Consider the following 26,055-nt stretch of genomic DNA (forward strand, 5'->3'; position numbering starts at 1 on the left):
TCTTGAGGAGTGTAAAATACAAACTGTGTTTCAGTTACCAATAATACTGGTACACTAGAGGACTTACAAAAAAGAAGAAAATTGTAACAGATAAATATGAAACTACATTGCAAGAGTACTACCACAATACAAAAACTTGAGCAGGCAGATGTTGTGTGACAAAAACAGGGAACATGAGAGCACGGCAAGTCCCATGGAAAAATAAAGAATGACCGGACAGCAAAAAACGTGTCTGCCATATGTTTCAGTAATGCATGCCGCTATATAACAGGCAATGTCACAGTACTTTCTCAGTTGTTTGATAACAGCAAAACACAAGAGCACAAATCTGCCGATGGAGATGAATGTAATCTTTTCCCTCTTGTGGTTCAGCTGCTTTATTTCTTATACATGTTCTGCTAATCATGAGACTACAACAGAAGGAAACTTAGAAACAACGGTTAAAGTGCGCAATAGACGAAAACTGCCAAGGGCACGGGACACTTTAGGAAGATTTACAAATGCGACTGAGGTGGGTTTTCATGTCAATACGTTAAATAAATCATGTAAGTACATTATTGCTTAAAGTATGAGGTCAATTATCTATCATTAGAGCAGGTCATCAGATTGAGGGCTAGTACCAGCAGACAACAACAAAAATTATGACCTTTCATTCAGGTCTTTATAGTCCATTGTTTGATTCAAGAAACGAATTCTGTCACTTCTCACTGATGCCAGAAACATATAAATAACCTACAGTAGTTATTCTTTCACTCAAATTGTATTTTGATTTGCATAAGAAATGCTTCACACTGCTGATGTAATAAATTAAGGTTAACAATAACTGACTCTCCTTGTAGAAAATGTAAATAAAAGAAGAGATTAGTTTGGTTACTGCCATTCCAACATTTCAAATATTATGTTTTGTTGCTATTACCACCTTTTTTTTCAAGACCGAACAATGTTTTAGATGTACAATGAAAATGATGCCAGTGAAAATAGTGAGAAAGAAAACAATGCGATGCAAAATACATTACTACTTCAGAGACTACAAGATCGTCTTACAGCTGTTTTGACCATGGAGGAACAGATTCTAAGGAAAACAGAAACAATTGAATACCGGTAATTCATTACATTTAATATTATTTATTAATTAAAGTTAAGTAAATTACATTCAGACATAGCATTAAGTAAAATGAATAATTGGAGCACAGACATTTACTTCAAAATAGGAGCTAATATTGTTGTAAGCTAAAAAGCTCATCTCATATCTTGTAAGTGCAAATTTTGGATCTGAAACTTGCTTTGTGAATATGGGATGAAGTTAACCCAATACTACTTTCATGTCCCACTGGTAGAACTTATTACCAGTTTGGGGAATGAATAGGAAGAGGGCAAAGTGATATACTGACAAGAGTCAGTTGTTCATTTATTCAGTCACATCCTATGTTCTGTAAGTAGAACGTGAAGCCCAAGTCTTCTGAGATACTAAATGAGTGAAACTGTATATTAACAGGCATTGCAGGTCTCTTCAGTATACTAACAACCAATTACAATTAGTGCTAATCTACTCAAAAGAACTACTTCTTGATTACTATTTCCTAACACATTATAAATCAGGATATTATGTACATTACTTGCAAAGGATATACTGTGAACAATGCCACTCTTCTTGTTACAATATTCAGCTGTCGTTTTCATCTACTACATAACTACTGATTTTACAGAACCTGTGTAATATGATGAACATTACAGCTAACTGAAACTTATATCTCCAAGCCAAATAGTCTGATAATTTTAATAAAAATGGTTGAGTATTCTCTTGCTTTATTTTTAATGATAATAAAGCAACAACAGAAACCTTCAATCAGGAAGGTCAGATGGGAATTTCAATTCCATTTTAATATGAAAATGAGTCCAGTGCTTTGGCCATTTTATTGCCAAACTCGATCACAAATGTTCTCTTTATCTGGTTAGGACAATAATTCTTCCCAAAATCTGACTTCATGTCTTGTATAGATAGGAAAAATTATTCACAATGTTTTTGTCAGAATTTCCAAAAAAAGATGCACAAACAACCCAGAGTACAACACAAGCTGAATAAGTTGTCTTGACTAGCAAAGGCATTTTTCAGAAATATTGTGCAAGAGTTCAAAATTTGTGGCATCTGTTCATCATCCTCAGTGCTTTTCTTTCTATAATGGACAAAGTTTAAAACAAATAATATATTTCAACATATTGGGAAACAAAGAAAGTCTTACTAGAGCTCCACTGCTGAACTTCACGTATGATCCAAGCAATATATTTAGCATTAAGTTAGGTAGGCAAATCTTGACAGGAATTCACTCACAATTCTTATATTTCCCTTCTACCCCTTCCTGATGATTCCAAGTTTCAGTACTTCCAATTAATAACAATTCCACATTTTTGTGTCACTCAAGATATTTCTTTTTCTATCTTCTTAGCTTCCTGGCCATAAAACATGCTATCATTTGAAGGCTAATACATAAACAGCAATAAAACTACTACAGATTTTTCTCTGATATGAAAGGTAGAAGTTGATGAGCAGCTTCACAAATTCCAGTGTCACATGTTTATCACACAATCAGTATGAAATGAACTGCCACTGATATAGCTAATTAATATATTAACACAAAATGTGATACAAAGCCTATTCCACCAGCATACATCCTTCTCTGTATTGACCCATCAGAAGACCATTTATTTCAGGCTAACAAAGCTAGAGGTGCAGATGCAGGAAAAGAGTGAAAGTGTGAAGTCAGAACTCCGGGAAGTAAGTCGAAGAGTACAACAACTTGATTGGCAGAGCAGTAAAATTGATTCAGTTCTTGAATCTATAAAAATGGATACAAGTGCCCTGAACCAAGGACAAGAACATCTGCGAGGGATGTTCTCAGAAACAAGTAAGAACCAGCATGAACATGTGTGTCAAATATATATTCTGGGCATTGGTAAGCCACATAGCATGCAGCAATTGGTAAACCATGAATAAAATAAAATATTCTTTGATTTGGTTGCTTACTATAGAGTATAGTGCTTCAACCACATGAAGGAACATGCAAAGTAAACCAGAAATACCAATGTTTTATTTACAAATCTAATGAAAATGTTATGATATTGTCAGAGTGAATGGGATATGTGAATTCAAATGGAGATGCTCCACACAAAGTACTGGATGTGATTTACATATTAGATCACTAGCCTATTTGGTACTTTCTCATATTTCTTTCAATAAAATTTTTCTGTACATGAAAAGTAAATTACTTGCTTTTACTGGAAGCACAAGTTAAAATTCTCATCTATAGGAACTTGAATTTTAACTTCTCAGATTAATCTCATGTTGACAGACCATGATCTGGAGTCATCAAAATGAATGGTACACTCATCTTAAAATACCACTTCTTTGGGAAGTACCATCAAAACTTCACAGTAATAGACCCAATTTTTGCCACCTAACAATGTTTTTCACACTCGATGATACTTAGTTTCAAATTATTTCTTCGTATCAGTAGACAAGGAGTGTCAACAACTCTGTATAATGTATTTAACAAAGAATAATAATTTCTCAGTTTATGGTGACCTTGCACAACTATGTGAAACAAAGATGTTGATATGTTCTATTAACTGAGGATCACAACACATCTCCTTGGCTGCTAGCATCTGCCCTTTTGTTCCCCCACATTATCCATGAGCATTGCCACCCAGCAGAAAGACACCTCCTTCCCCTGCCTTTTTAATCAGAGTAGGGTGTCCATGGATATTCTGGGCTACTTTATCTGCTAGGTACACAAGTTGTATAGAGTGAGGGGCACTCAGGGAATCTGAACAAACACGAAATTTACCGCTCTTGAAATGCCTCACCTGCTCCATGCCCTAAAGATCACCTATAATTCCACTTCGAAGACAGTAAAATCTTGAGGCAGTCTGATCTTGAGGATACGATGGGGAAAAAAACAACAGAGCAACCAAACTGAATCCCCCTGTTTAGACCCACCTGTAAATACAGCTACAGTGTTGTGGTGCTCAATTAAAATGTCACAAAACAATGTATTAAAAACGTAAGTAGTAGTGCAACCTCTCCTGTACACCTCAGGTCACAGGTTTTACTGAATAGAGTATCTACCAAAATTCAGTTCAAATTAGAGCAAGCCTTCTGGGAAACAGAGCACTCATAACCTGGTTGTTTTTTCTTTTCTTGTTTTACCACACCACTATCTTTTACAAATTTTATCTTGTGCTGTTTAGATTGCTTCACAGCTTTAACAATTTACTGGTTTTCTTTGATATCATGACCCTTTTGATCAGAACACTTATCTTTTAACAATATTGAGTCAAGCACATAAATTCAGTTATTTTTTTAGGATGTAATAAATTGTACTTTATTTAATACACAGGTTAATTTCAATGAATTACAAAACCTGATAATTTTCTCAAATATCTCACTGTCTTCAACTATAGTCATTGCAGCAGGTCTAATAAATGTATAAAAACTCCAAGACTTAGTATAAAAATCTAAGTAAGTGCATTGTAATTCATTCCTTAGCAGTGAATGTTATTGATACAGGTTTTTTTAATGACCAGAATGAGCAACAATCAGAGCATGCCAGATTTGATGAAAGGATGAGATAGCCAATTTAAAACAAGTTACAATAAAATACTCAGCATGGTTAAAATCACACAGATGAAATGAATTTCACCCCAATTTTACTTTTCTTGACACTGTGTATATTGCACTATCGTATAATTGAACATCATACATCATTATGGACTAGGAGGGATGGCTAGAGGACAAATGTAAGGATGTAGAGGCATATATCACTAGGGGTAAGATAGATACCGCCTACAGGAAAATTAAAGAGACCTTTGGAAAAAAGAGAACCACTTGTATGAATATCAAGAGCTCAGATGGAAATCAAGTTCTAAGCAAAGAAGGGAAAGCAGAAAGGTGGAAGGAGTATATAGAGGGTCTGTACCCGAGTTCGAGTCTTGGTCCGGCACACAGTTTTCATCTGCCAGGAAGTTTCATATCAGCGCACACTCCACTGCAGAGTGAAAATCTCATTCTTCTTCCTCGTCCTCGCTCTTGTAGTTCTTTTCCCACTCTCTCATGACCTTAGAACATAAGGCAAAGGTATATATTATATTTTCCTTCTTATCTTTCCAGAACTACCACATGCGTTGGCTGATGGCCTGCCTCTGTTTATTTGCCGTCATCTTGCTAGATTGTGATTTTTGTTGTTGGATGGGAAATTTCACAGTACTGATCAGTTCCCTTGTCCTGTATAGTGCCTTCTGTGACATTAAGTTTTCTCAAGTCCCTTTTGTATCTTCCAGCCATCCTGTGATATTTTTTAATTTGGAAATTAAGTTAATTTTTTTGTTAGCTTATTGTCATTCATTCTGTAAATATGGCCATTAATCAATCTCTTGTGATTGTTTCTATGCTTCTGTATTGATCTTCATTTCTCTTCTTCATCCAGTTGTTATCTTTGTTCTTTTGTGGTCCTAAAATTTATCTGAGTCCTTTCCTTTCTTTCTTTTCCAGTTCTTCTTATTCATCCCTTTTATTCTGATCACCCCTGCTATTCATTGTTAGGCATTAAGATCCGCAAAGTGCTTCTGGTTTCAGTATAGTTGTGTAGTGTTTAATTTTTTGCCTGGAATGATACTGACCTTTTATTAAATTGGTTTCAGGCAAGTTTGTATGCTACTTCCATTTTCTTCAATCTTTCTTTACTTGTGGTGTTATCTAACTCATTCGATTGTGTCCATTCTCCCAAATACTTAAACTTAATCACTCTTTTAATGTCTCTGTGTTGTATTTGTCTATATTTATACTTATATCTGTTGTTTTTATGTTCAATGGGTGAATTGTTTTTATCATTATCTTTGCACCTGTTTCGTCCTTAGAAATTACTGCAATATCGTTAGCAAAAGCGAGACATTTCACCTCAAATCTTCTTCTTCCTTGAAACTTCCTGGCAGATGAAAACTGTGTGCCGGACCGAGACTCGAACTCGGGACCTTGCCTTTCGCGGGCAAGTGCTCTACCCACTGAGCTACCCAAGCTTGGGTAGCTCAGTTGGTAGAGCACTTGCCCGCGAAAGGCAAGGTCCCAAGTTCGAGTCTTGGTCCGGCACACAGTTTTCATCTGCCAGGAAGTTTCATATCAGCACACACTCCACTGCAGATTGAAAATCTCATTCTTCTTCCTCGTCCTCGCTCTTGTAGTTCTTTATCCCACTCTCTCATGACCTTGTCTAAGACCAGACTGAAGAGAACTGGTGAGAGTCCGGTGTCAAACACCTATGTTAATTCTGAAGGGTTCGGAAGCTTCCCGTACAAATTCTTTCTGTTCAATTAATTGTCTAGCGATATTATCGATACATGCTTCTTCCAATGCTAGGAAATACTAAAAATGTAGACTGTGGCCACTGAACACTTAAACAGAATATTTCAGAGCCAAACACTGATTATGACGAGATCAAGAAAAACAAAGGGTATACAAAAGATTCATGAGGATAATAACAAATTGAGAACAAGAAATATGCATATTTTCATATTAGTGGCCACTGAACACTTAAACAGAGTATTTCAGAGCCAAACACTGATTATGACGAGATCAAGAAAAACAAAGGGTATACAAAAGACTCATGAGGATAATAACAAATTGAGAACAAGAAATATGCATATTTTCATATTATACGTACACTGAATTTCTCTCTTTCTCAACAGCATTCATCATATAAATTAATGGCACAGACTACATGACTGAGTGCTTACTGTTTGATGGTAATCTGTGTTTTGTTTTTTCCCCCTTCTTTTCTTTCTTTTTTTTTATTTGCTTTTCATCATACATAATTTTTAGTATTACTTCCTCAATTTCTTTCTGGGAAAATCTGAACATCCATACTAAAAATTCATATGTTATGTCAACAACAGGAAGCAGAGCAATAAATGCAGCAGAAACACGATCAGACAATCAGCTAAGCATTGTTCGAACTTCCATTCTCAGTATCCTGGGAATAGTGAAAAACTTACAGAATGTTGCTGTTAACACACAGAGAAACTTCACAACATTAATAAATGCAACAAAGTAAGTATTTTCTTTGTAATAATTACTATAGTGTGCTATAACCATCAGTTTATGGCAGATCTTCAAAATGATACACTGTTGTAACCAATTTGGAAACTTTTACCGAAAATATTCATGAAACCATACAAAAACGGCTGCCTTCTACTCATTTTATTCCATGTATTAATCCTCTTCCTAAACGTTTCTTCATTGCAGACCCATTCTCAATAAAAATTGCCTGACACATTTCATTGAACATCTAACAAAGTGTGGTCACCAGGCGTGGGATCGACTTTTGAAGCCACCTATACCACGGTGTTTAGTTATTTTCCTAGGTTTCACACCCTAAAGCTATTCACCAATGTGAGCCCTTTGATGAAAATGACTTTTGAGTGTTGCACTAGTACACGGTAGTTAACAAGTTTATTCCACGTGGCAGCACAGATAATGGTTAAGTCTTATGACTGATATGCTGAATGTGGTGGGTTCTAATCCTGTTTGATGCTTTTAAATTTTTATGTTAAATCTTTACTGAACAACAATAATTAATTTTAATTCAATTAAGTAGTTCAAATGTAATTTTATATTTCTAATCAGTTACTCTATCATTTCAATCATTATACTGACTTTTTTACTTGCTCTCCTTTTTTCTTTCTATCATTCTTTTTCATTTGGAACAATTGTGCATGTAATTTTAATTATTTTTATTTACCTACTGTAATGTTTAATAGTTTGAAAATGTCGATCCACCCACCAAACAACAAAAGGTGAAATAATATATCAGTATTTATATTTGTTGCACAATAGTAAAGAAAATTAATTTTTTGTTGTGCAATTTACTTTTCTTTCTGAGTGATAACAATCATTATGTAAACATTTAAAACATAAATTCTATTTACACTATGGACAAAATAATGCAGATGAAGATTTAAATGAAAGAAAGGATTGCATAAATAAAATGAGGAATAGAAATAGTGACGAAAGTAACATGGACAAAAATATAAAATGACAAAAACTAAAGAAATTAAAGAAAAGTTGATACAAAAAGGTAATTAACATGGGCAAAGATTATAAACAAAAATGGGTTATTGGTAGAAAAAATGAAGCAAATAAAATTAAAATGGGGATTAAAATGATGCAGCAAAGGATTAAAAATAAAAAAAAAAATAAAAATAACAAAACAACATTTGAACAAATTACATGAACAAAATATAATGATGAAAGCCATTTCAATAAACATTTATGATTAAGAATTTAAAATGCATGTCACAGGACTCAACCCATCGCTTTCAGTATGTCAGTAACATATCTTAACCACTGCACTAAGTTGTTACTCAGAACAAACCTCTTAATTACACTGAGGTGACAAAAGTCATGGGATAATGATAAGCACATATACAGATGGTGGTAGTATCACGTATACGAGATATAAAAAGGCAGTGTACTGGAGGACCTGTCAGTTGTACTTAGTGATTCACATGAAAATGTTTCCGACATGATTATGGCTGCACAACAGGAATTAACAGACCTTGAACATGGAATAGTAGTTGGAACTAGATGCATGGGACATTCCATTTTGGAAATCATTACAGAATTCAACATATTGAGATGCACAATGTCAAGGTTGTGCCGAAAATACCAGATTTTGGGCATTACTTCTCACCACGAACAATGCAGCGTCCGGTACCCTTCACTTAGCAACTGAGAGCAGCGACGTTTGCATAGAGTTGTCAGCGCTAACTAACAAACAAGCAACACTGTGTGAAAAAAACACAGAAATCAATGCAGGTCATATGATGAACTTATCCATTACGAGAGTGTAGCAAAATTTAGCATTAATGGGCTATAGCAGCAGACAACTAATGCGAGTGCCTTTGCTAAAAGCACAACATTGCCTGCAGCACCTCTCCTGGGCTTGTGACTATACTGATTGGACCCTAGATGACTGGAAAACCATGGCCTGGTCAGATGAGTCCCAATTTCAGTTGGTAAGAGACGATGGCAGGGTTTGAATGTGACACAGGCCCCATGAAGTCATGGATCCAAGTTGTCAACAACACACTGTGCAAACTGGTAGTGGCTCCATCTGAGCCAATCACTGACTGGAAACGGTTATATTCAGCTAGTTTGAGACATTTGCAGCCATTCATGAACTTCATGTTCCCAAACAACGATGGAATTTTTATGGATGACAATACATCATGTCACTGGGCCACAATTGTTCGTGATTGGTTTGAAGAACATTCTGTATAATTTAAGCAAATTGTCTGGCCACCCAGATCCCTGACATGAATCCCACGAACACTTATGGGACATATTGGTTGTTTAGTTCTTGCACAAAACCATGATCTGGCAACACTTTTGCAATTATGGACAGCTACTGAGGTAGCATGGCTCATTATTTCTGCTGGGGGCTTCCAATGACTTATTGTGTCCGTACCCATGTTGAATTGCTGCATTATGCTGGGTAAAAGGAGGTTCGACACAATATAAGGAGGTATCCCACAACTTGTCACCTCAGTGTATAATGCTGTAACATACCATGCAATTCCCCCCCCCCCCCCCCCCAATCAATTACTTGCAAACAATGGCCCACTTTGGTGAATGGCTTCAGGAGGTGATACCTGGGAAACTAAAGTACAACACAATACAGAGGGATTCACTCCCGGGAACCACTCATCCTAAAAGATGATAAGCAGTCCCCCCCTTTCTTTGCAACGAAATGAAAGTAACAAACGAGCACTAGCAACATAGGGGATGGAAGATCAGCTAATACTTATTTGCCAATAGCTAGTTACACTTGGCTGTTCTATATCAAATATTGTAAATCTTAAAAACTGTACACTTTAAGTAGCTGCTAGAAGAAGTAATGGAAACAGATATTTCAATCTGGAAGTATATCCCAGAAACAGACCAGTATTTTATAATTACGAAGAGACATGATGTTCAGGCAGTGCTTACCTTCCGGATGCACAATTACTGTACCTCCAAAAAAAAAAAACAATTGAAGCAGAAAATAATAATCATACTTTCCAGAAATACAGAGTGCTTCTTCAGCGAGAAAAGACAGATTTGTTGAGGAAGGATCACAAGGGGTGGAGGGGCCACAGGACTCTAAAATCCTACATTGAGAGGAACCCACCAGTCAACAACAGCAATTGGTGAAGTATTTTATTATGCTAATTCTTTAAGTGCAGGCTCTTGATTTTCTGACTCACTGTTGCATTAGTACACCATTACACTAATTCGCACTGTTTCTCTCTGCTTAGGCTAATTGTTATCCTCTTTGTTAATGTCACTATTCCAAATTTTCCATTGTAGTTTCTACCTCATTCCTGTTTCCACTGTATAAGGTTTAATTTTCATCTCAACTGCTTCTTACTGTACTGTGGCACGACTCTTAAGGCAGTTGCAGTTTCCTCATTTTACAACTTTAATCCCTCTTTCAGGTGTTCTATTTCTCCAACCAATAACCTAGAATGCAGCTTTGTACACTGTCTTTCTTTAGATGGTCATTTGTACAGTGAGCATCTCTATCAACACATATACCTAGATTTTTTTAAAATTTTGATGTTGTTGAATGAACTTTTCAAATCTCTTCCTATAAGCATCTTAGCTTCATTTCATTATTTTCTTCTTCTTCTTCTTCTTCTTCTTCTTCGTCTGCTGCTAGTAAATGTGCACTTAGCTAAAAAATCACTTGTCTAACAGCTTTGAAAACTAAACACCCTTTATCATCCTCAACTACTTGCTTTCCCTATACAATAGCAAAAAAACAATAGATTGTATCTAACAGTAAGATTATAATTTCAGATCATTATCTTCAATAAGCACCAAATTGGCTACAAAGCAAGATATTCATTCTGCTACCATGGAAATAAGACAGGATTCTTTTCTCTCTCCTTTGATGAGAGAACAATTTACTCCACACATGAAACTGCAAGCTGAAGAAGATGAACAACTCCCTGAAGATTGCAAAGCATTGCAGCAATATGGTAACAATATTTCTGGGGTGTATAAAATAAAGCCAAAATTATCCACAAAAGGATTCTTTGTCTACTGTGATCAAGAAACCCACAATGGAGGTTGGACAGTATGTAGCATTACCAGCAAATGTTTTTAATGAACTACTGCTATGCAATGTTTATGAATTAAAAACTAACACACTGATTCCATTCAGGTTATCCAAAATCGGTATGAAGGTTCTGTAGAGTTCTTTCGGAACTGGCATGACTATAAATATGGATTTGGGAACTTAGCTGGAGAATTCTGGCTGGGACTGGAAAAAATACATATATTATCCAATGATGTGGTAAATTAAAAATTTAGAAGTACATAATGACGTGATCAATCATGTTTTTATGGCCAGTATTAATTTGTTTGCATTTTCCAGATACATGAACTATTAATTGAAATGCACGATTTCACACTCACTAAGACGTACGCCCTCTACTCTGCATTTTCTGTTGGAACAGAACTTGAAGGCTATCCAATCTCTATACTTGGAGACTATGATGGAGATGCAGGTATCAAGACTAAGTAAGATATTGTACCTATAATCCAATATATGACAGAACTTATGGATATGAACTTTTCCAGGTGATTCACTAATTTATCACGCTGGAATGAAGTTCTCTACTTATGACATGGATCACGACAACTGGTCTGATGGAAATTGTGCTGAGTCTCACACTGGAGCTTGGTGGTATAATGGATGCGATACAAGGTGGAAATAACAGTAGCTACATTATTCCTACTACTATTATTGCTGTTTTTCTACATACAGTATCTGCCCAGCTTTTACAGTTCTTGAATTGGCTTGTTCTCAGTTGTTAGAAATTGGAATATATCCATAAGATAAGGTATATGTGTGACCAGAAATCACCCTTTGTCGTCAAATAATACTTCAGCACAGAGTCATTGTGGAATCACTATCTTAAATTTCTAATTTTGAGAGAATCAACATTCATATTATAGCAAGACACACCATTATAAATAATTCTTCATTTAAATTACAGGTGACTATTCAACTGAAACTTCCTGGTATATTAAAGCTGTGTGCTAGACCTGGACTTGAATCCAGGCCTTTGTCCTTTGCAGTCAACAGCTCTACTAAATGAGTTATCTGAGGACGACTCACGACCCATCATGCTCAGGTAGCTCAGTTGGTGAAGCGCTCACCTGCAAAAGGCAAAGGTCCTGGTTTCAAGTCACAGGCTGGAACAAACTTTTTATCTGCCGGGAAGTTTTGTATCAGCATACACTACGCTGCAGAATGAAAATTTCATTCTCACTATTCATCTGTCCACTCTGTATGGTTAGTCTTATCCTTCATAAGTACTCTGCACAAAGAAAAATTTGCTGTATCCCAATCTTTCTGAAACTATCTGAAAAACGTGCATGCATGGTACTCATTTATTTCTGTTAATAGTTCACAGTAAACTTTTACTGACAATTTTTATTTCTGACTTTCCATCACAATTATAAAATCCTTCTGTTGCTTAGCAGTTCCATTCCCAAACCTCACTGCAAGACCGAGTCTCAATTTATATTTTTTAATTGTTTCATAGAATATGTACCTTCTGCATTTATGTCAGATTCCACCCTCATTACTGTGACACTGAATTATCTCACTGGCTCTTTCTCATTTTCTATCACAATAAGTCAACCAACCAGCAACTGCTATTAATTTTGCTTCTGAGGAACTTTACATTTATATTTACCATTACAAGGGAATAACAGATGTTGCTCAGCTATATCATCAATATGAAAGTGAAAGATGATAAAGAGTTCCACGTAAACTGTTCATACAAAGGCAAAGCACTGCAACAAATGTCCCATAATTTGTCCCCCCCCCACCCTCCCCTCCACCCAATTCTCCGGTGTGCGCTTTTCTGTGAAATGTGTTTGCTTATTATATATCTGTGATATTAAATCAAAGATGTTCCCAGTCACAATAAATTCATCAATACAGGAAACTGCCAGTTGCAAATAAATAATCTTTCCTGGATAGCTTCACTTCAATTTGAACTTCTGTGAGAATAGCCTGCCTGGCGTCATACAGAGTGTTCTGAAATTTCTGTTGCAAACTTCTAGGGCTTGTAGAGGAGAGTGAGCACATAATATTTTGAATAGGAACCCTTGTCTGGAAACATTATCCAATAACACTACAGAGCATCAAGGTTATAGATTCTACCACCTGTAAGTGTATGTATGTGCAGGGCGATTCCATGACGATGTTACAAACTTTCTAGGATGAGGGTGAAGGATGAAGGATGAACGTAGCTATTTGAGATAAGGGTCCCTGTACCAGGAACAAATGAAAGTTATACGTGAAAACGATTCTGATACCTCTGACAGTTAAATATATCTACTGATATTGTTGATGCTAAGACTGTAAAGTAGGCAACTTTCAAAGGTCATAGTATGGACCAAAATAAAGAAAAAATGGCCAGTAAACATGGGCTCAGAGATGAATACAATAAGAGCTATGGGCAGTTGTTCATCTTCGCTACTGTGATACACACCTTGCTATTTAACAAGTACTCATAGCTCTTAAGGTATGTGGTTCAGAGCCCATGTTTACCAGACATCTTTTCATTGTTTTGGTCCATACTACCACCCATGAAAGTTGCTGACCCTACAATCCTAGCAACACCAGTACCAGTAAATGTATTTCACTGTCACAGGTATCAGAATGGCTTTGGCTTATAACTTTCAACTCATTCGTTTTCGGTCCAGGAACCCTTACCTCAAATTGCGCACATTTACAGACATCAGCGCCTATAACTTTGATGCTCTGTATCATTGTTAGATGATGCTTCCAGAAAAGGGTTCCTATTCTCACTCCACTTTACAAGTCCTAGACGCTTGTAATGGGAATCTTCAACCACTCTGCGCAGAGTTTACTGCTTTGTGTGTTTTATTATTTTTTCACAGGTCACACAAAAACTAAAATTTCAATCATTTATTTATGAGGGTTGCAATTTCACAGATGGCAGTGTATGACTGAAGTTGAAAAATGCAGCACTGAAATTTCTTTCAAGCAGAAAAATGAAAGTGTTCTCACATGATACCACACTAAAATATAACTTATTAATTAGCAGCTATGTGAAGATTATGATTTTGACATGTCCATAGATATGAGTGATACATAACCCATCAATCATTTTCACTGGTCACTGAACACTTGAAGTCACAAGTTCCAAAGGCAGCCTTACCATACCACCCATCATAGTTCTTGTTCTTGTAGACAGCACTGATGTAAAATACACTCCTGGAAATTGAAATAAGAACACCGTGAATTCATTGTCCCAGGAAGGGGAAACTTTATTGACACATTCCTGGGGTCAGATACATCACATGATCACACTGACAGAACCACAGGCACATAGACACAGGCAACAGAGCATGCACAATGTCGGCACTAGTACAGTGTATATCCACCTTTCGCAGCAATGCAGGCTGCTATTCTCCCATGGAGACGATCGTTGAGATGCTGGATGTAGTCCTGTGGAACGGCTTGCCATGCCATTTCCACCTGGCGCCTCAGTTGGACCAGCGTTCGTGCTGGACGTGCAGACCGCGTGAGACGACGCTTCATCCAGTCCCAAACATGCTCAATGGGGGACAGATCCGGAGATCTTGCTGGCCAGGGTAGGTGACTTACACCTTCTAGAGCACGTTGGGTGGCACGGGATACATGCGGACGTGCATTGTCCTGTTGGAACAGCAAGTTCCCTTGCCGGTCTAGGAATGGTAGAACGATGGGTTCGATGACGGTTTGGATGTACCGTGCACTATTCAGTGTCCCCTCGACGATCACCAGTGGTGTACGGCCAGTGTAGGAGATCGCTCCCCACACCATGATGCCGGGTGTTGGCCCTGTGTGCCTCGGTCGTATGCAGTCCTGATTGTGGCGCTCACCTGCACGGCGCCAAACACGCATACGACCATCAGCACCAAGGCAGAAGCGACTCTCATCGCTGAAGACGACACGTCTCCATTCGTCCCTCCATTCACGCCTGTCGCGACACCACTGGAGGTGGGCTGCACGATGTTGGGGCGTGAGCGGAAGACGGCCTAACGGTGTGCGGGACCATAGCCCAGCTTCATGGAGACGGTTGCGAATGGTCCTCGCCGATACCCCAGGAGCAACAGTGTCCCTAATTTGCTGGGAAGTGGCGGTGCGGTCCCCTACGGCACTGCGTAGGATCCTACGGTCTTGGCGTGCATCCGTGCGTCGCTGCGGTCCGGTCCCAGGTCGACGGGCACGTGCACCTTCCGCCGACCACTGGCGACAACATCGATGTACTGTGGAGACCTCACGCCCCACGTGTTGAGCAATTCGGCGGTACGTCCACCCGGCCTCCTGCATGCCCACTATACGCCCTCGCTCAAAGTCCGTCAACTGCACATACGGTTCACGTCCATGCTGTCGCGGCATGCTACCAGTGTTAAAGACTGCGATGGAGCTCCGTATGCCACGGCAAACTGGCTGACACTGACGGCGGCGGTGCACAAATGCTGCGCAGCTAGCGCCATTCGACGGCCAACACCGCGGTTCCTGGTGTGTCCGCTGTGCCGTGCGTGTGATCATTGCTTGTACAGCCCTCTCGCAGTGTCCGGAGCAAGTATGGTGGGTCTGACACACCGGTGTCAATGTGTTCTTTTTTCCATTTCCAGGAGTGTATGACCTATGCATCCTGTCAGTATCACAATAAAGTATAGTTGCAGCACTGATAAATCATACGTATAATGGGAAGTGTTAACTGTGAGGGCACAAACATGTCCTCTATTTTTTCATGCAGATATTGCCCCGAATGTTAGATTCATACAACAAATATCATGAGAATGAACTGTGACAGACAAGTGCCAGTTTCTGAGCATATTACGGAACACAGTAGCTGGTAAACATCAATCTAAGACCATCCCACCAAAGGCAGAAGATAAACCCAAAGCATTTCTGCCATTCTGCAGAGCGATCTCAAGTGAGACTGGGCACATACAATGTAAACTTAGAATTAGAATAGTATTCTGAACTTTGTGGAAAACTAAGGATTTGCTGCATCCATTCCATCCTTTAAACCCTCAAAATATATAAACACCAAAGAAAACAGCACAGGTCCATCTTAAAGGATAAAAATGACAACATTTACAATATCATCATCTGTGTCTTAATCCCCCCCTCCGCACTCACAAAACCTGCACTCTACTCTTCATATTTACCATAAATAATTAGATACACTACCCTGACATTCCCCAAATTAACAATGGATTGACGTCATTTACAAATATACCAACACACCAATAACTTTTACACCCTATCAGCTCAAAACTATGTATATATCAATTAATGGCACAAAAAATGAAAACAATCAATTTTTGACAAAATAATGTAATTAGATAGATAAAAAAATCTACTTACCAAGTGGCGGCAGAATACACACATAAAAGGAGGTTATGATTAGGCAAGCTTTCAGAACCAGTGGCTCCTCCTTCAGACAGAAGGGTCGAAGGGGAAAGAAGACTGGTGAAGGAAAAGGAATGGAGAGGTCTACAAAAAGGGGTATATTTTGGGAAAGTCACCCAGAACTGCAGGTCAGGAGAGACTTACCAGAGGCGATGAAGAAAAGTCTGTCTGTCTCATCGTCTCTGGTAAGTCTCCCCTGACCTGCCATTCTGGATGACCTTCCTGAAACCTTCCACGTTTCCTAGACCTCTCCATTCCTTTTCCTTCACCTCTCTTCCTTCCCCTTCAACCCTTCTGCCTGAAGAAGGAGCCACTGCCACCGAAAACTTGCCTAATTAGAACCTTTTATGTGTGTGTTCTGCCGCCACTTGTTGAGTAGATTTTTTAATCTATGTAATTACATTTTTTAGAGGGAAACATTCCACGTGGGAAAAATATATCTAAAAACACAGATGATGTGACTTACCGAACAAAAGTGCTGGCAGGTCGATAGACACACAAAAAAACACAAACATACACACGACCTGCCAGCACTTTCGTTCGGTAAGTCACATCATCTGTGTTTTTAGATATAATTACATTTTTTTGTCAATTAAAGGTATAAGTATTATATCTATCTCCATATTTTAAAGCATAAGCAATGTGCTACTCCAACCTTTGCTGAATTATAACATGTAACAGATATAATCTAAATAACCTCCAGATCTGAAAAACTTTACTCTCCTTCAATCTTTCCTTCCTTTCAACATTTGTATTTGAAAACTCTCTCTCTCTCTCCTCCTCCTCCTCCTCCTCCTCCCCCCCCCCCCCCCATTTTATAATTTCCATGAATTAATTTAGTTATTTGCATGTTTCTGTGGATATTTTCCAAATGAATAATAACTTGCCTAAATCACAAAACTCATAGATCTTGCCTCAATAAAACAATCTGTTTGTGCCCTATGCCATCCTGATACTACATCTATCTCTTTGTATTGTTAAGAGTGTAAGTATATCTTAATGCATATCTTTAACACAGTACCAATGTATAACTTCAGCATTTACTTAATTATAACAAATAACAGATGCCAGTTTAACAATCTCACAACTCTAGCACATACGAAACTTAGCTCTCTTTCTTGCAATCCTTTTATCTTCTATCTCTGAGTCCCAGCCAAAATTGTTATTTATGTATAATTTTACCACAGTTGGGAACATAATTGATCCACTTAAGTTTCATAACATGTCACCCGATTACATACACGAGAACAAAAGCTAAGCTATATAAACTGGACAGGAAAGGACTCCTACTACTTGAAATATTTACTCCAAGCTATGTAATCAATAACTCGTCCACAGATCTCCACAATGCTTTGCATCTTACTGTAAAATAATAAAGTTGTTTACTATAAGTTATTTGTACTTTGAAAGATTGCTTCTGTTTTTGATGTATGTTCTTTCGACCTAGTAGTTTCCAGACACCATCTTTGTTTACATAACTTAACAGTTTATATGTGATGTAGTAGAACAGAGAAAGGAGCTTGTGACCACTTGAAGCATTCCACTTACATTTACGTTTTAGTCAAAAACCTCCCCAAAACCGTGTCCTGAAATAGTGTTTTGTTTCTCCACTAGACAGTGCCAGTGTCAGAGGTTATACCAAAAACAGAACACAACATAGATGTCATATTAACACATACAAATCCACCTGATGGTGGACGTTTAAATCCTTGAAATGTGTTGTGGATATAAACAAACAGTGACTGGAAAGTAAACTTCTTATTTCATTCAATATCAATAACACTCAAATTAAAATGTGAACATTTTAAGTTAAACTGACTTATCTTCCCTTCAGTGTTTGTAAAACTTAGAATTTTTTTACTGTTTCCCTTTTGTTATATGCTGGAAAACGATTTTTAAAAATTTCAAAGTCAGAGATTCATCTGCACCCTCCCTTTCTTTAATGTCAATTTTAGTCCAGTTGCTGGTAACTAACAACTCCCATCTTAACTATATTTAGAATACATATACATACAATTTATTATATTTTATTGATATTTTATACTAATGATAACAACAACAACAACAACAATAATAATAATAATAATAGTATAATAGTAATAATAATGCTTTTCTTTCATTAGCAATCTGAATGGGCGTTATCTTGGTGGTGAAGTGCAAAGCACTCATGAATACCAAGGAATGTACTGGTATGACTGGCATGGCCCAAGCTACTCACTGATGAAGACACGAATCTCAATTAGACCAAATCCAAAAGCATACATTTATGTGAAAAATAATGGAACACAATCACAGCACAAAAAACCTAAAAATAGAAAGCATGGATCACAAGGAGAAAAGCTGAAGATAACAGAATCTAATGCAGCTAATGAAACTGAATCTCTGGATGAAAACAGTCATCATTCAACTAGCAAAATATCTGACCAAGAATCAAAATGAATAAAATAAAACTCAGTCTACTCTGACCAAGTGTAACATTCCAGTTCAATAACTGGATCGTTAATGGGATAATGAAATGTATTGTAGCTTGCAAAACTGAAATAAAGAAACCATAAACACGCAAAAGCCTACCAAAACAGAAACCAATTGCTAACTTCGTGATTCTTTGACTTTACTAGTTCTTTAGCTGTTTTATAGTTTTCACTAGGCAGAAGTACTGCACCTCATTCTTTTTTACTTGTAGTACATGTTTTATGATTACTTAAATTTCAAGGAAATATTTTTTTCATTCTTTACATAACTATTAAACAATGGAAAATCCAAGACGGAATGTAACAATATTATGAGAAGGAAAGTTGCTACTCACCATATAGCGGAGATGCTGAGTCACAGATAGGCACAACAAAAAGATTTTCACACTTAAAGCTTTCAGCCCAAGGCCTTTGTCAACAATAGGCAAATGTATGCGCGCACACGAGCAGGCGCAGGCACACAGAAGCAAACGCAACTCACACACATGACTGCACTCCCAGGCAACTGAAACCACACTGCGAGCAGCAGCACCAGTGCATGATGGGAGTGGCGACTGGGTGGGGGAAAGGAGGAGGCTGGGGCGGGGAAGGAGAGGGATAGTATGGTGGGACTGGCGGACAGTGAAGTGCTGCAAGTTGGGCGACGGGCAGGGGAGAGATGGACAGAGGGGGGATTATTTATTATTTATTTTTTTCTATTTCTCTCTATATCTCTCCTTTTCTGCTACCCCCCCCCCCCTCCCCACCTCTCCCCTGCCTACCGCCCAACCCGCAGCACTTCATTGTCTGCCATCCGCCATCCCCAGCATACTAACCCTCCCCTCCCCTCCCCACCCCAGCCTAGACCTTTCCCCCATCCAGTCGCCACTCCCATCATGCACTGGTGCTGCTGCTCACAGTGTGGTTTCAGTTGCCTAGGACTGCAGTCGTGTGCGAGAGTTGTGTTTGTGTGAGTGTGTGTATGTGTTTGTGTATGTGTGTCTACTGTTGACAAAGGCCACTGGCCGAAAGCTTTAAGTGTGAAAATTTTTTTGTTGTGCCTATCTGCAACTCAGCATCTCTGCTATATGGTGAGTAACAGCCTTCCTTATCACAATATTGTTTAAGTAACTATTGTTATACATTCTTTAACCCTTCGGTGGGCATGCCTTTCATACTTCCATGAGTTGGCGCATTGTAGCTTTTACACCACAATTAGTGTTACATTTTTAACCTAAGGAAAAATAATCTTTATATAATCGCCAGTTACATTTTATTGGAGAAAACACAACATAACATAACATTACATGGCTCTATAAAAATAATCTTTTATTTATTTGTTGCCTTCACAATTGTATATTATTGTCATTGCAATTTATAACAAGCTGATATTCTTTACTGCCTTCATGTTCTTTTAATTATATCACTTAATTGCACTGATTCATGTGAAAAGAAAGTAACAAGGGAACATGTTATGAAATAATGGAGCATTCATAAACTCCCACTTGTGTTAATGCTTGTGAATAAATTAGTCAACTTCCATCTGCAGCTCACTTTCACATTTCACACATTTTGTATCTGTGACACTATGTTTCTTGCATTTCATACATACTGTTTTGGTTCTGTTGTTTCTATGTCTGCCACATATGTAACAAATTCCAGGTTTTGTTGGCTCCTTGGTCTTCTCTTCTTTGTGCCTATACTCGGTCAAGAAGGTGTGAATATCCTTAGGAAGTGTCTCAAGTAACGCTTGTTGATTCAAATGTTCTTCCATTAGGTCCAGAGCAAGATGTTTCAAAAAAATTTGTCTTCTTTCTTTATTACTAGGATTGTTGAATTTGAAAATAATGTTTGCATTTATCCCAGCAATTTCTAGATGTCTGTAGAAAAGTTCAAATAGCCATCGTCGTGTTATTCTGGAAGTACTGTAGGATGAGCACATCTGATCTACAGTGTCAACTCCTCCTTTGGTAGTATTATAGTCCAAATTCACTCTAGATTTCTTAGTCTCTTGATTCATTTCATTTGTGCCGTGCATTGTCGATAAAAAAAAAATCACAACTTCACTCTTTCTAGGAACAGTCGAGACCATAAAATACCATCTTGAAAACCGAAGAGGCATGACTGAACTTCTCGGGTTTTATTTGCATAGAATTCTTGAGGTAAATGCATCAATTTCTTTTTCCGTAATTTCAGCACTGGCTTTTGGACCTGACAAAACTTTTAGAATGTTCTTGGCCTTTGTTTTTAGAAGAAGAAGGAAGCGGTTCACTTATCCAAATAGTTTCTTTATTTTTTCCTATATGAAATCGGTAATCATCTGACAATTCTTGTAATTCTTCTTCTGACAATTCTTGCAATACTTTCTCTTAGTCTTCAGGGCATACAATTAGACGGTGGCTTTTGAGACCAAATGAAACACATGTTTTTATGAAAGTAATATACTGTAATAAATCAGTATCCAAGACTGTAAAAAGTAATGAAAATTGCATACGGGAACTTTGTTTCGATTCAAATATTCATTATATGCTAATATAAAAGAAAGATTTCCTTGAGGCGAAAGATAAACACAAGTACAGAAAATACTTACATCACAAGGCATGTAGCGGCGAAGGCCGCAAGCACAACATTCACGTTTCAAACAACAATAGCGACCAAACTACTGAAAGCACGAATTGCGCAAATGTAGTACTTGGTGACATCTGTTGAGAATAACAAATACATATCTGGACACGGACGCAACTGTAACACTATCTGTGATACTAACAGAAAACCACATCTTGTGGTTAACTGCTGGAGGCGCGCCCACCAAAGGGTTAACAGAGGGGAAAATGAAAATGTCTTTTTTTTTTATTTTTGCCGTGAGGATCAGAAACATGGGAAAAAAATCTGAACTTAAACAGAAAGTAGCATATAGTTTTAGTGTGCTCAGATTGCTGTGCCTGCACAGGGTACCACACAGGTATGTATTGTAAGATAAGTATAATTGTAAGGAGGAGTTGTTTATAATCTTGCCAAACTGAACAATTCTGCAAGAGAAAAACAGTTACATGGTTGATAAGTGAAAACTGTTAAATAGATTCTAGACTGAACCTCAGTCAGGAGATGAGATACACTGAAGCCACTGAAATGTTGTATGAAAAGACATCAATAAAAAAAATCTGATTTCTGCAATTTATTTTATTGAAATGACAGTAAGGATATAGAAGAATTCATGGCCAACAGGTAGGAACATCTGACATGGAAAGTGTGTTACTGTCATAATGCAAATAAAGTTTTTCTGCCCTATGTGGTGTAACACAGGAAAGAGTAGAAAACCCTCCTCCTATCACACAGCTGAAGAGGGTACAGTATTAAGAAAAAACACACCAACATAACTGTCATCTTTCTGAAGCCATATAGATCACTTAATCACTTATTGACACACAACAAAACATTGCTTAAAATTTATTTATTTCCTTCTCACCTATTTGAAAACTAAGCTGATTATTTAAATATAATTAGACAAGGTACACTTTCACAGCTAGTGTTTACTTCAGTTAAAACTTCCACAGTGATCAGGCATGGTTGATGTAAGGAGGTATATGGAAGGGTATAAACACCTACATTATTCTGCAATCGTTACCTCCCTGACAGTAATATAATTAGCAAACAAGGAAAAATTGCCTATGTTGAATAATGAATTATCATGAAATTCCTGCACAAAAAAGCCCTGAAATCAAGAAAGACATTGGTCTGAATTCAAGCACACAGCTTTGGAATCTTATCCCAATACTAGAAGGGAAGCACAATCTATTTTACAGATATGGTTCAGTCTTCTTTGCATAATCTGTACACAATTTTACAGATATCTCATCAGTTTCAATTGTCTTTTTTTTTGTTGCATATTTTAACTGATTTTATCTGTCAGTTCAGCGTTAATATGATGATTGAAAGGACAAACCATATTACGTACGATCTTCTGCAATGAAACAATTGTGTGTGTGTGTGTGGGGGGGGGGGGGGGGGGAGCAGGTCACTCAGGCCCCAGGTTGAGAGGGGACTCAACTACCGTGCTGACAAAGGCTTGCTATTACATCTGATGCATTTGCCACAGTAGCAGCATATGAGAAAATTTAAAATTGCTGTTATATAACTAAATAAAACAGTGTTTACAAAATGCACACAGTGCCCCAATCAGCATAGATTTCAGAGTATCTAGTCATTACCAATGTGACAGTCATATTCGAAGGGGGGCGGGGCAGGGGGTTATAAATAAATAAAGAAAAATATAACAAAAGCCTGTAGAACACAACAGACTCGTGCTGATAATCATCATTAAGAATGACTACAGAATAGGAACCATTGTCTACTGAATTCAACTCATTTGTTCTGAAACACAAAAATTGTACATAAGCAAGGGCAGGAAAACTAGTTATATTTTTAGCTTATTTCATAGTTATTTTTTGTAAAATGCATGCCAGTCATTCAGACAATCATCTTCAATTGACGATTTATATGAGTATGATGTACAGCAAAAATAATGAGAAGGCAGAAATGTTACTTGTCTAAGGAGAGCATAAGTTAGCAGAACAGTAATTGCAATAATGTGAGAAAGTAGGTTTCTCTCTAGAGTTTCTCCACCTGAGTGGCGTTATGCCTGATTTCAAACATAATCAAAAAAAGTAACGATTATGAAGTTTTTAATCACGGACTGCACTTACTGTGCACAGCATAATGTTTAAAAGTTCTGCAGTACTGTACTCCTCATACCTTTACCCTGAACAAGAAAGCATTATTGCAATTTCTGTTCTGATAACTTACATTCTTCATGGATGGGCAGCAGATCTACCTTCTGTTCATTTTTACACAGTCTACTCTTCCCCATCGATGCGCAAGTCGCTTAAGTGGCATCACATCAAAAGACTTGCACCCGGCGTAGGGTCTACCCGACGGGAGGCCCTAGTCACACGAAATTTCCATTTTTTACTCTTCAACTGAAGATGGTTAACTGAATGACTACTGTGCATATTCCTTGTGTTTCCATTTGTTTATTGTCAGCTTCAGCAACTGGATGAATTATGTTGTTCTGGCTACCTGCACCTTGTGCTAGTACAGAGGAGTCAAAGTCAGTTTTGTGTCAGTTTTTTAACAACGTCATGTTTACATGAATGTTGCCTTGTGGTACATTTCTGAGCAGGTTGAAGAAGGAAGTTGATAAAAAAAATAGGATGCTATTTTTTTTTAAAAAAAAGAGACACCCTACTGTCCATATTTTGTAATTAATCAGGTTACAAGAGAGGAAATTACGATGATAGCTAAACAATTGCTTGACACATTTTTTATTTGCTCCTGGACAAAAAGTTATTTGGAGTGGTCAAGATAAATGAGACAATCTGTGTACTGTGAAAACTGCCACTCTGAGTGTACATTCGAACATGGAAGCCAAATTGCCTTCAGTACAACAGCAGACTTTTGACAATGTCCATATTTTCCACTGGCATGAAAAGCTGCTATTTAACTAAATTCTGAAGGAATTTGTATTGTTACTGAATGTCTACACTACAGGGACCTGTCATTCCACGTATACATAACAAGCTCTTTGCCAGGCCATCATCATCCTAAAGTTGAAACTAGAACCTACTGCTGTAAACACAGATCTTCATGTATCTGTGACCATAAGAGTTGACAGCCTAATTCAAAGATGCCACCCAACACTTTTCACAAGCACAATGCATTTTGCTGTTTCCTTCACCTCTACCTAAGAACTTCTCTTCATGCTTTTCATCAGTCTGCTAGTTTCATCACTAAAAATTCCTTTGCCCATAATTATGAATCTGCCTTCAAACTATTTTAAACAGGAAAAAGAGTTAACAGTTTTACCCGAAGATGTCTTATTTCCCAATACTTTTTTTACAGTAAACTGTATCAAACACAATTTATTTTGGAGAGGGCTTTTATTTTCCACATCAATTAAACTGCATATTTTCCTAAGACATAAACATGACAACTGCTGAAAACAGCATTTCAGTTTCAAAAACACACAAAGCGACATGGCACCTGGTTAGTTTGCTCCTATCAACCAATCACCACAGAACAAGTGACATCATGCAAATGTGTTTCTGGGGGTACAAGAGAACACTCCGAATGTTTACCACAATATTTACTCAATATTTTTCTATTATTTTGTGATATGAAATCTATGGTGGCAGCGTAATTTGTAGCATGGCCTGAGTAACTGAATGAAGCAAAACAATGATTTATGTGATTGATAAAGCTAAAGTGTTGTACTTGGTGGCTTTTGTATTTGCACTTAGCATACTATGAAAATATGCAGTTTAATTAATGTACCACATTAAAGATATTAAAGATTTTTCTAAAACAAGATGTTGTTTCTATGATGGCGGCAAGTATAGATGTACATGATGTTACTGCTAAACTAAATTACAGAGATATAGTTAAAAAGATCACTTGTCTGAAGTGCAAAGATGAACTTAAAATGTATAGTGAACGTATTTCAAGTTTACAATCAGTAATCTTAGGATTAAGAAGAGAAAATGACAGCCTAAGGCATGGAAATATGGAGCTTAGGTCGAAACAGAGAATGAGTGTACTGCCGAAAGTTAGTAACTATTAGTCAATGGAATGGAAGACAGTGAACGGCAAATGTAAAGCACAAGGCAAAAAAATGTCACCTACAGTGAGTAAACCAAGTTTCGAGTGTGAAAACAATTTTAATATCCTTTATTCCGAAAACTGTAGTAAAGTGACTGGATCGAAATATGAGGTAAATTCGAGTGTCTCTATGGAAAACGTTACAAAAAGTAATCTTCACAGCAAAAAAAGTGAAAACTCACGCAAAACAGTTAGATTTGCCCTACCTGTGCCTCACCTCTTACCACAAACCAATAGTGATACATGTGAAAGTGTGAAATGTGGTGAAAACGAATTTCATAAACTATGCGGTGGAGAAACAAACAAAAAAATGGTAAAAAATACAATCGTCAAACCGTTGAAAAAAAGGTGCAATGTTATCTTATTAACAGACAGCCACGGCAGAAATTTGGCGAGTGTTTTAC

The 26,055-nt window shown here is 37.4% G+C and overlaps 2 protein-coding genes across 3 annotated transcripts in view; one reads left to right on the plus strand and one right to left on the minus strand.

Moving 5' to 3' along the window:
* The window catches only part of LOC126246235 (mitogen-activated protein kinase kinase kinase 4), a 217,245-nt gene that overhangs the window by 11,749 nt on the left and 179,441 nt on the right, over positions 1 to 26,055 (minus strand). The gene's annotated exons all lie outside the window — the stretch shown is intronic.
* Positions 273 to 19,140, plus strand: LOC126246261 (angiopoietin-related protein 2-like). Its single transcript, XM_049948381.1, has 9 exons — positions 273 to 511; positions 950 to 1,101; positions 2,710 to 2,903; positions 6,943 to 7,096; positions 10,889 to 11,168; positions 11,256 to 11,387; positions 11,469 to 11,601; positions 11,675 to 11,801; positions 18,671 to 19,140. The coding sequence occupies exons 1-9, from the start codon at positions 275 to 277 to the stop codon at positions 18,984 to 18,986; spliced, it is 1,725 nt and encodes a 574-aa protein (XP_049804338.1). The 5' UTR covers positions 273 to 274; the 3' UTR covers positions 18,987 to 19,140.

This window comes from Schistocerca nitens, chromosome 1 (genome assembly GCF_023898315.1).
Source record: "Schistocerca nitens isolate TAMUIC-IGC-003100 chromosome 1, iqSchNite1.1, whole genome shotgun sequence".
Taxonomy (NCBI): domain Eukaryota; kingdom Metazoa; phylum Arthropoda; class Insecta; order Orthoptera; family Acrididae; genus Schistocerca; species Schistocerca nitens.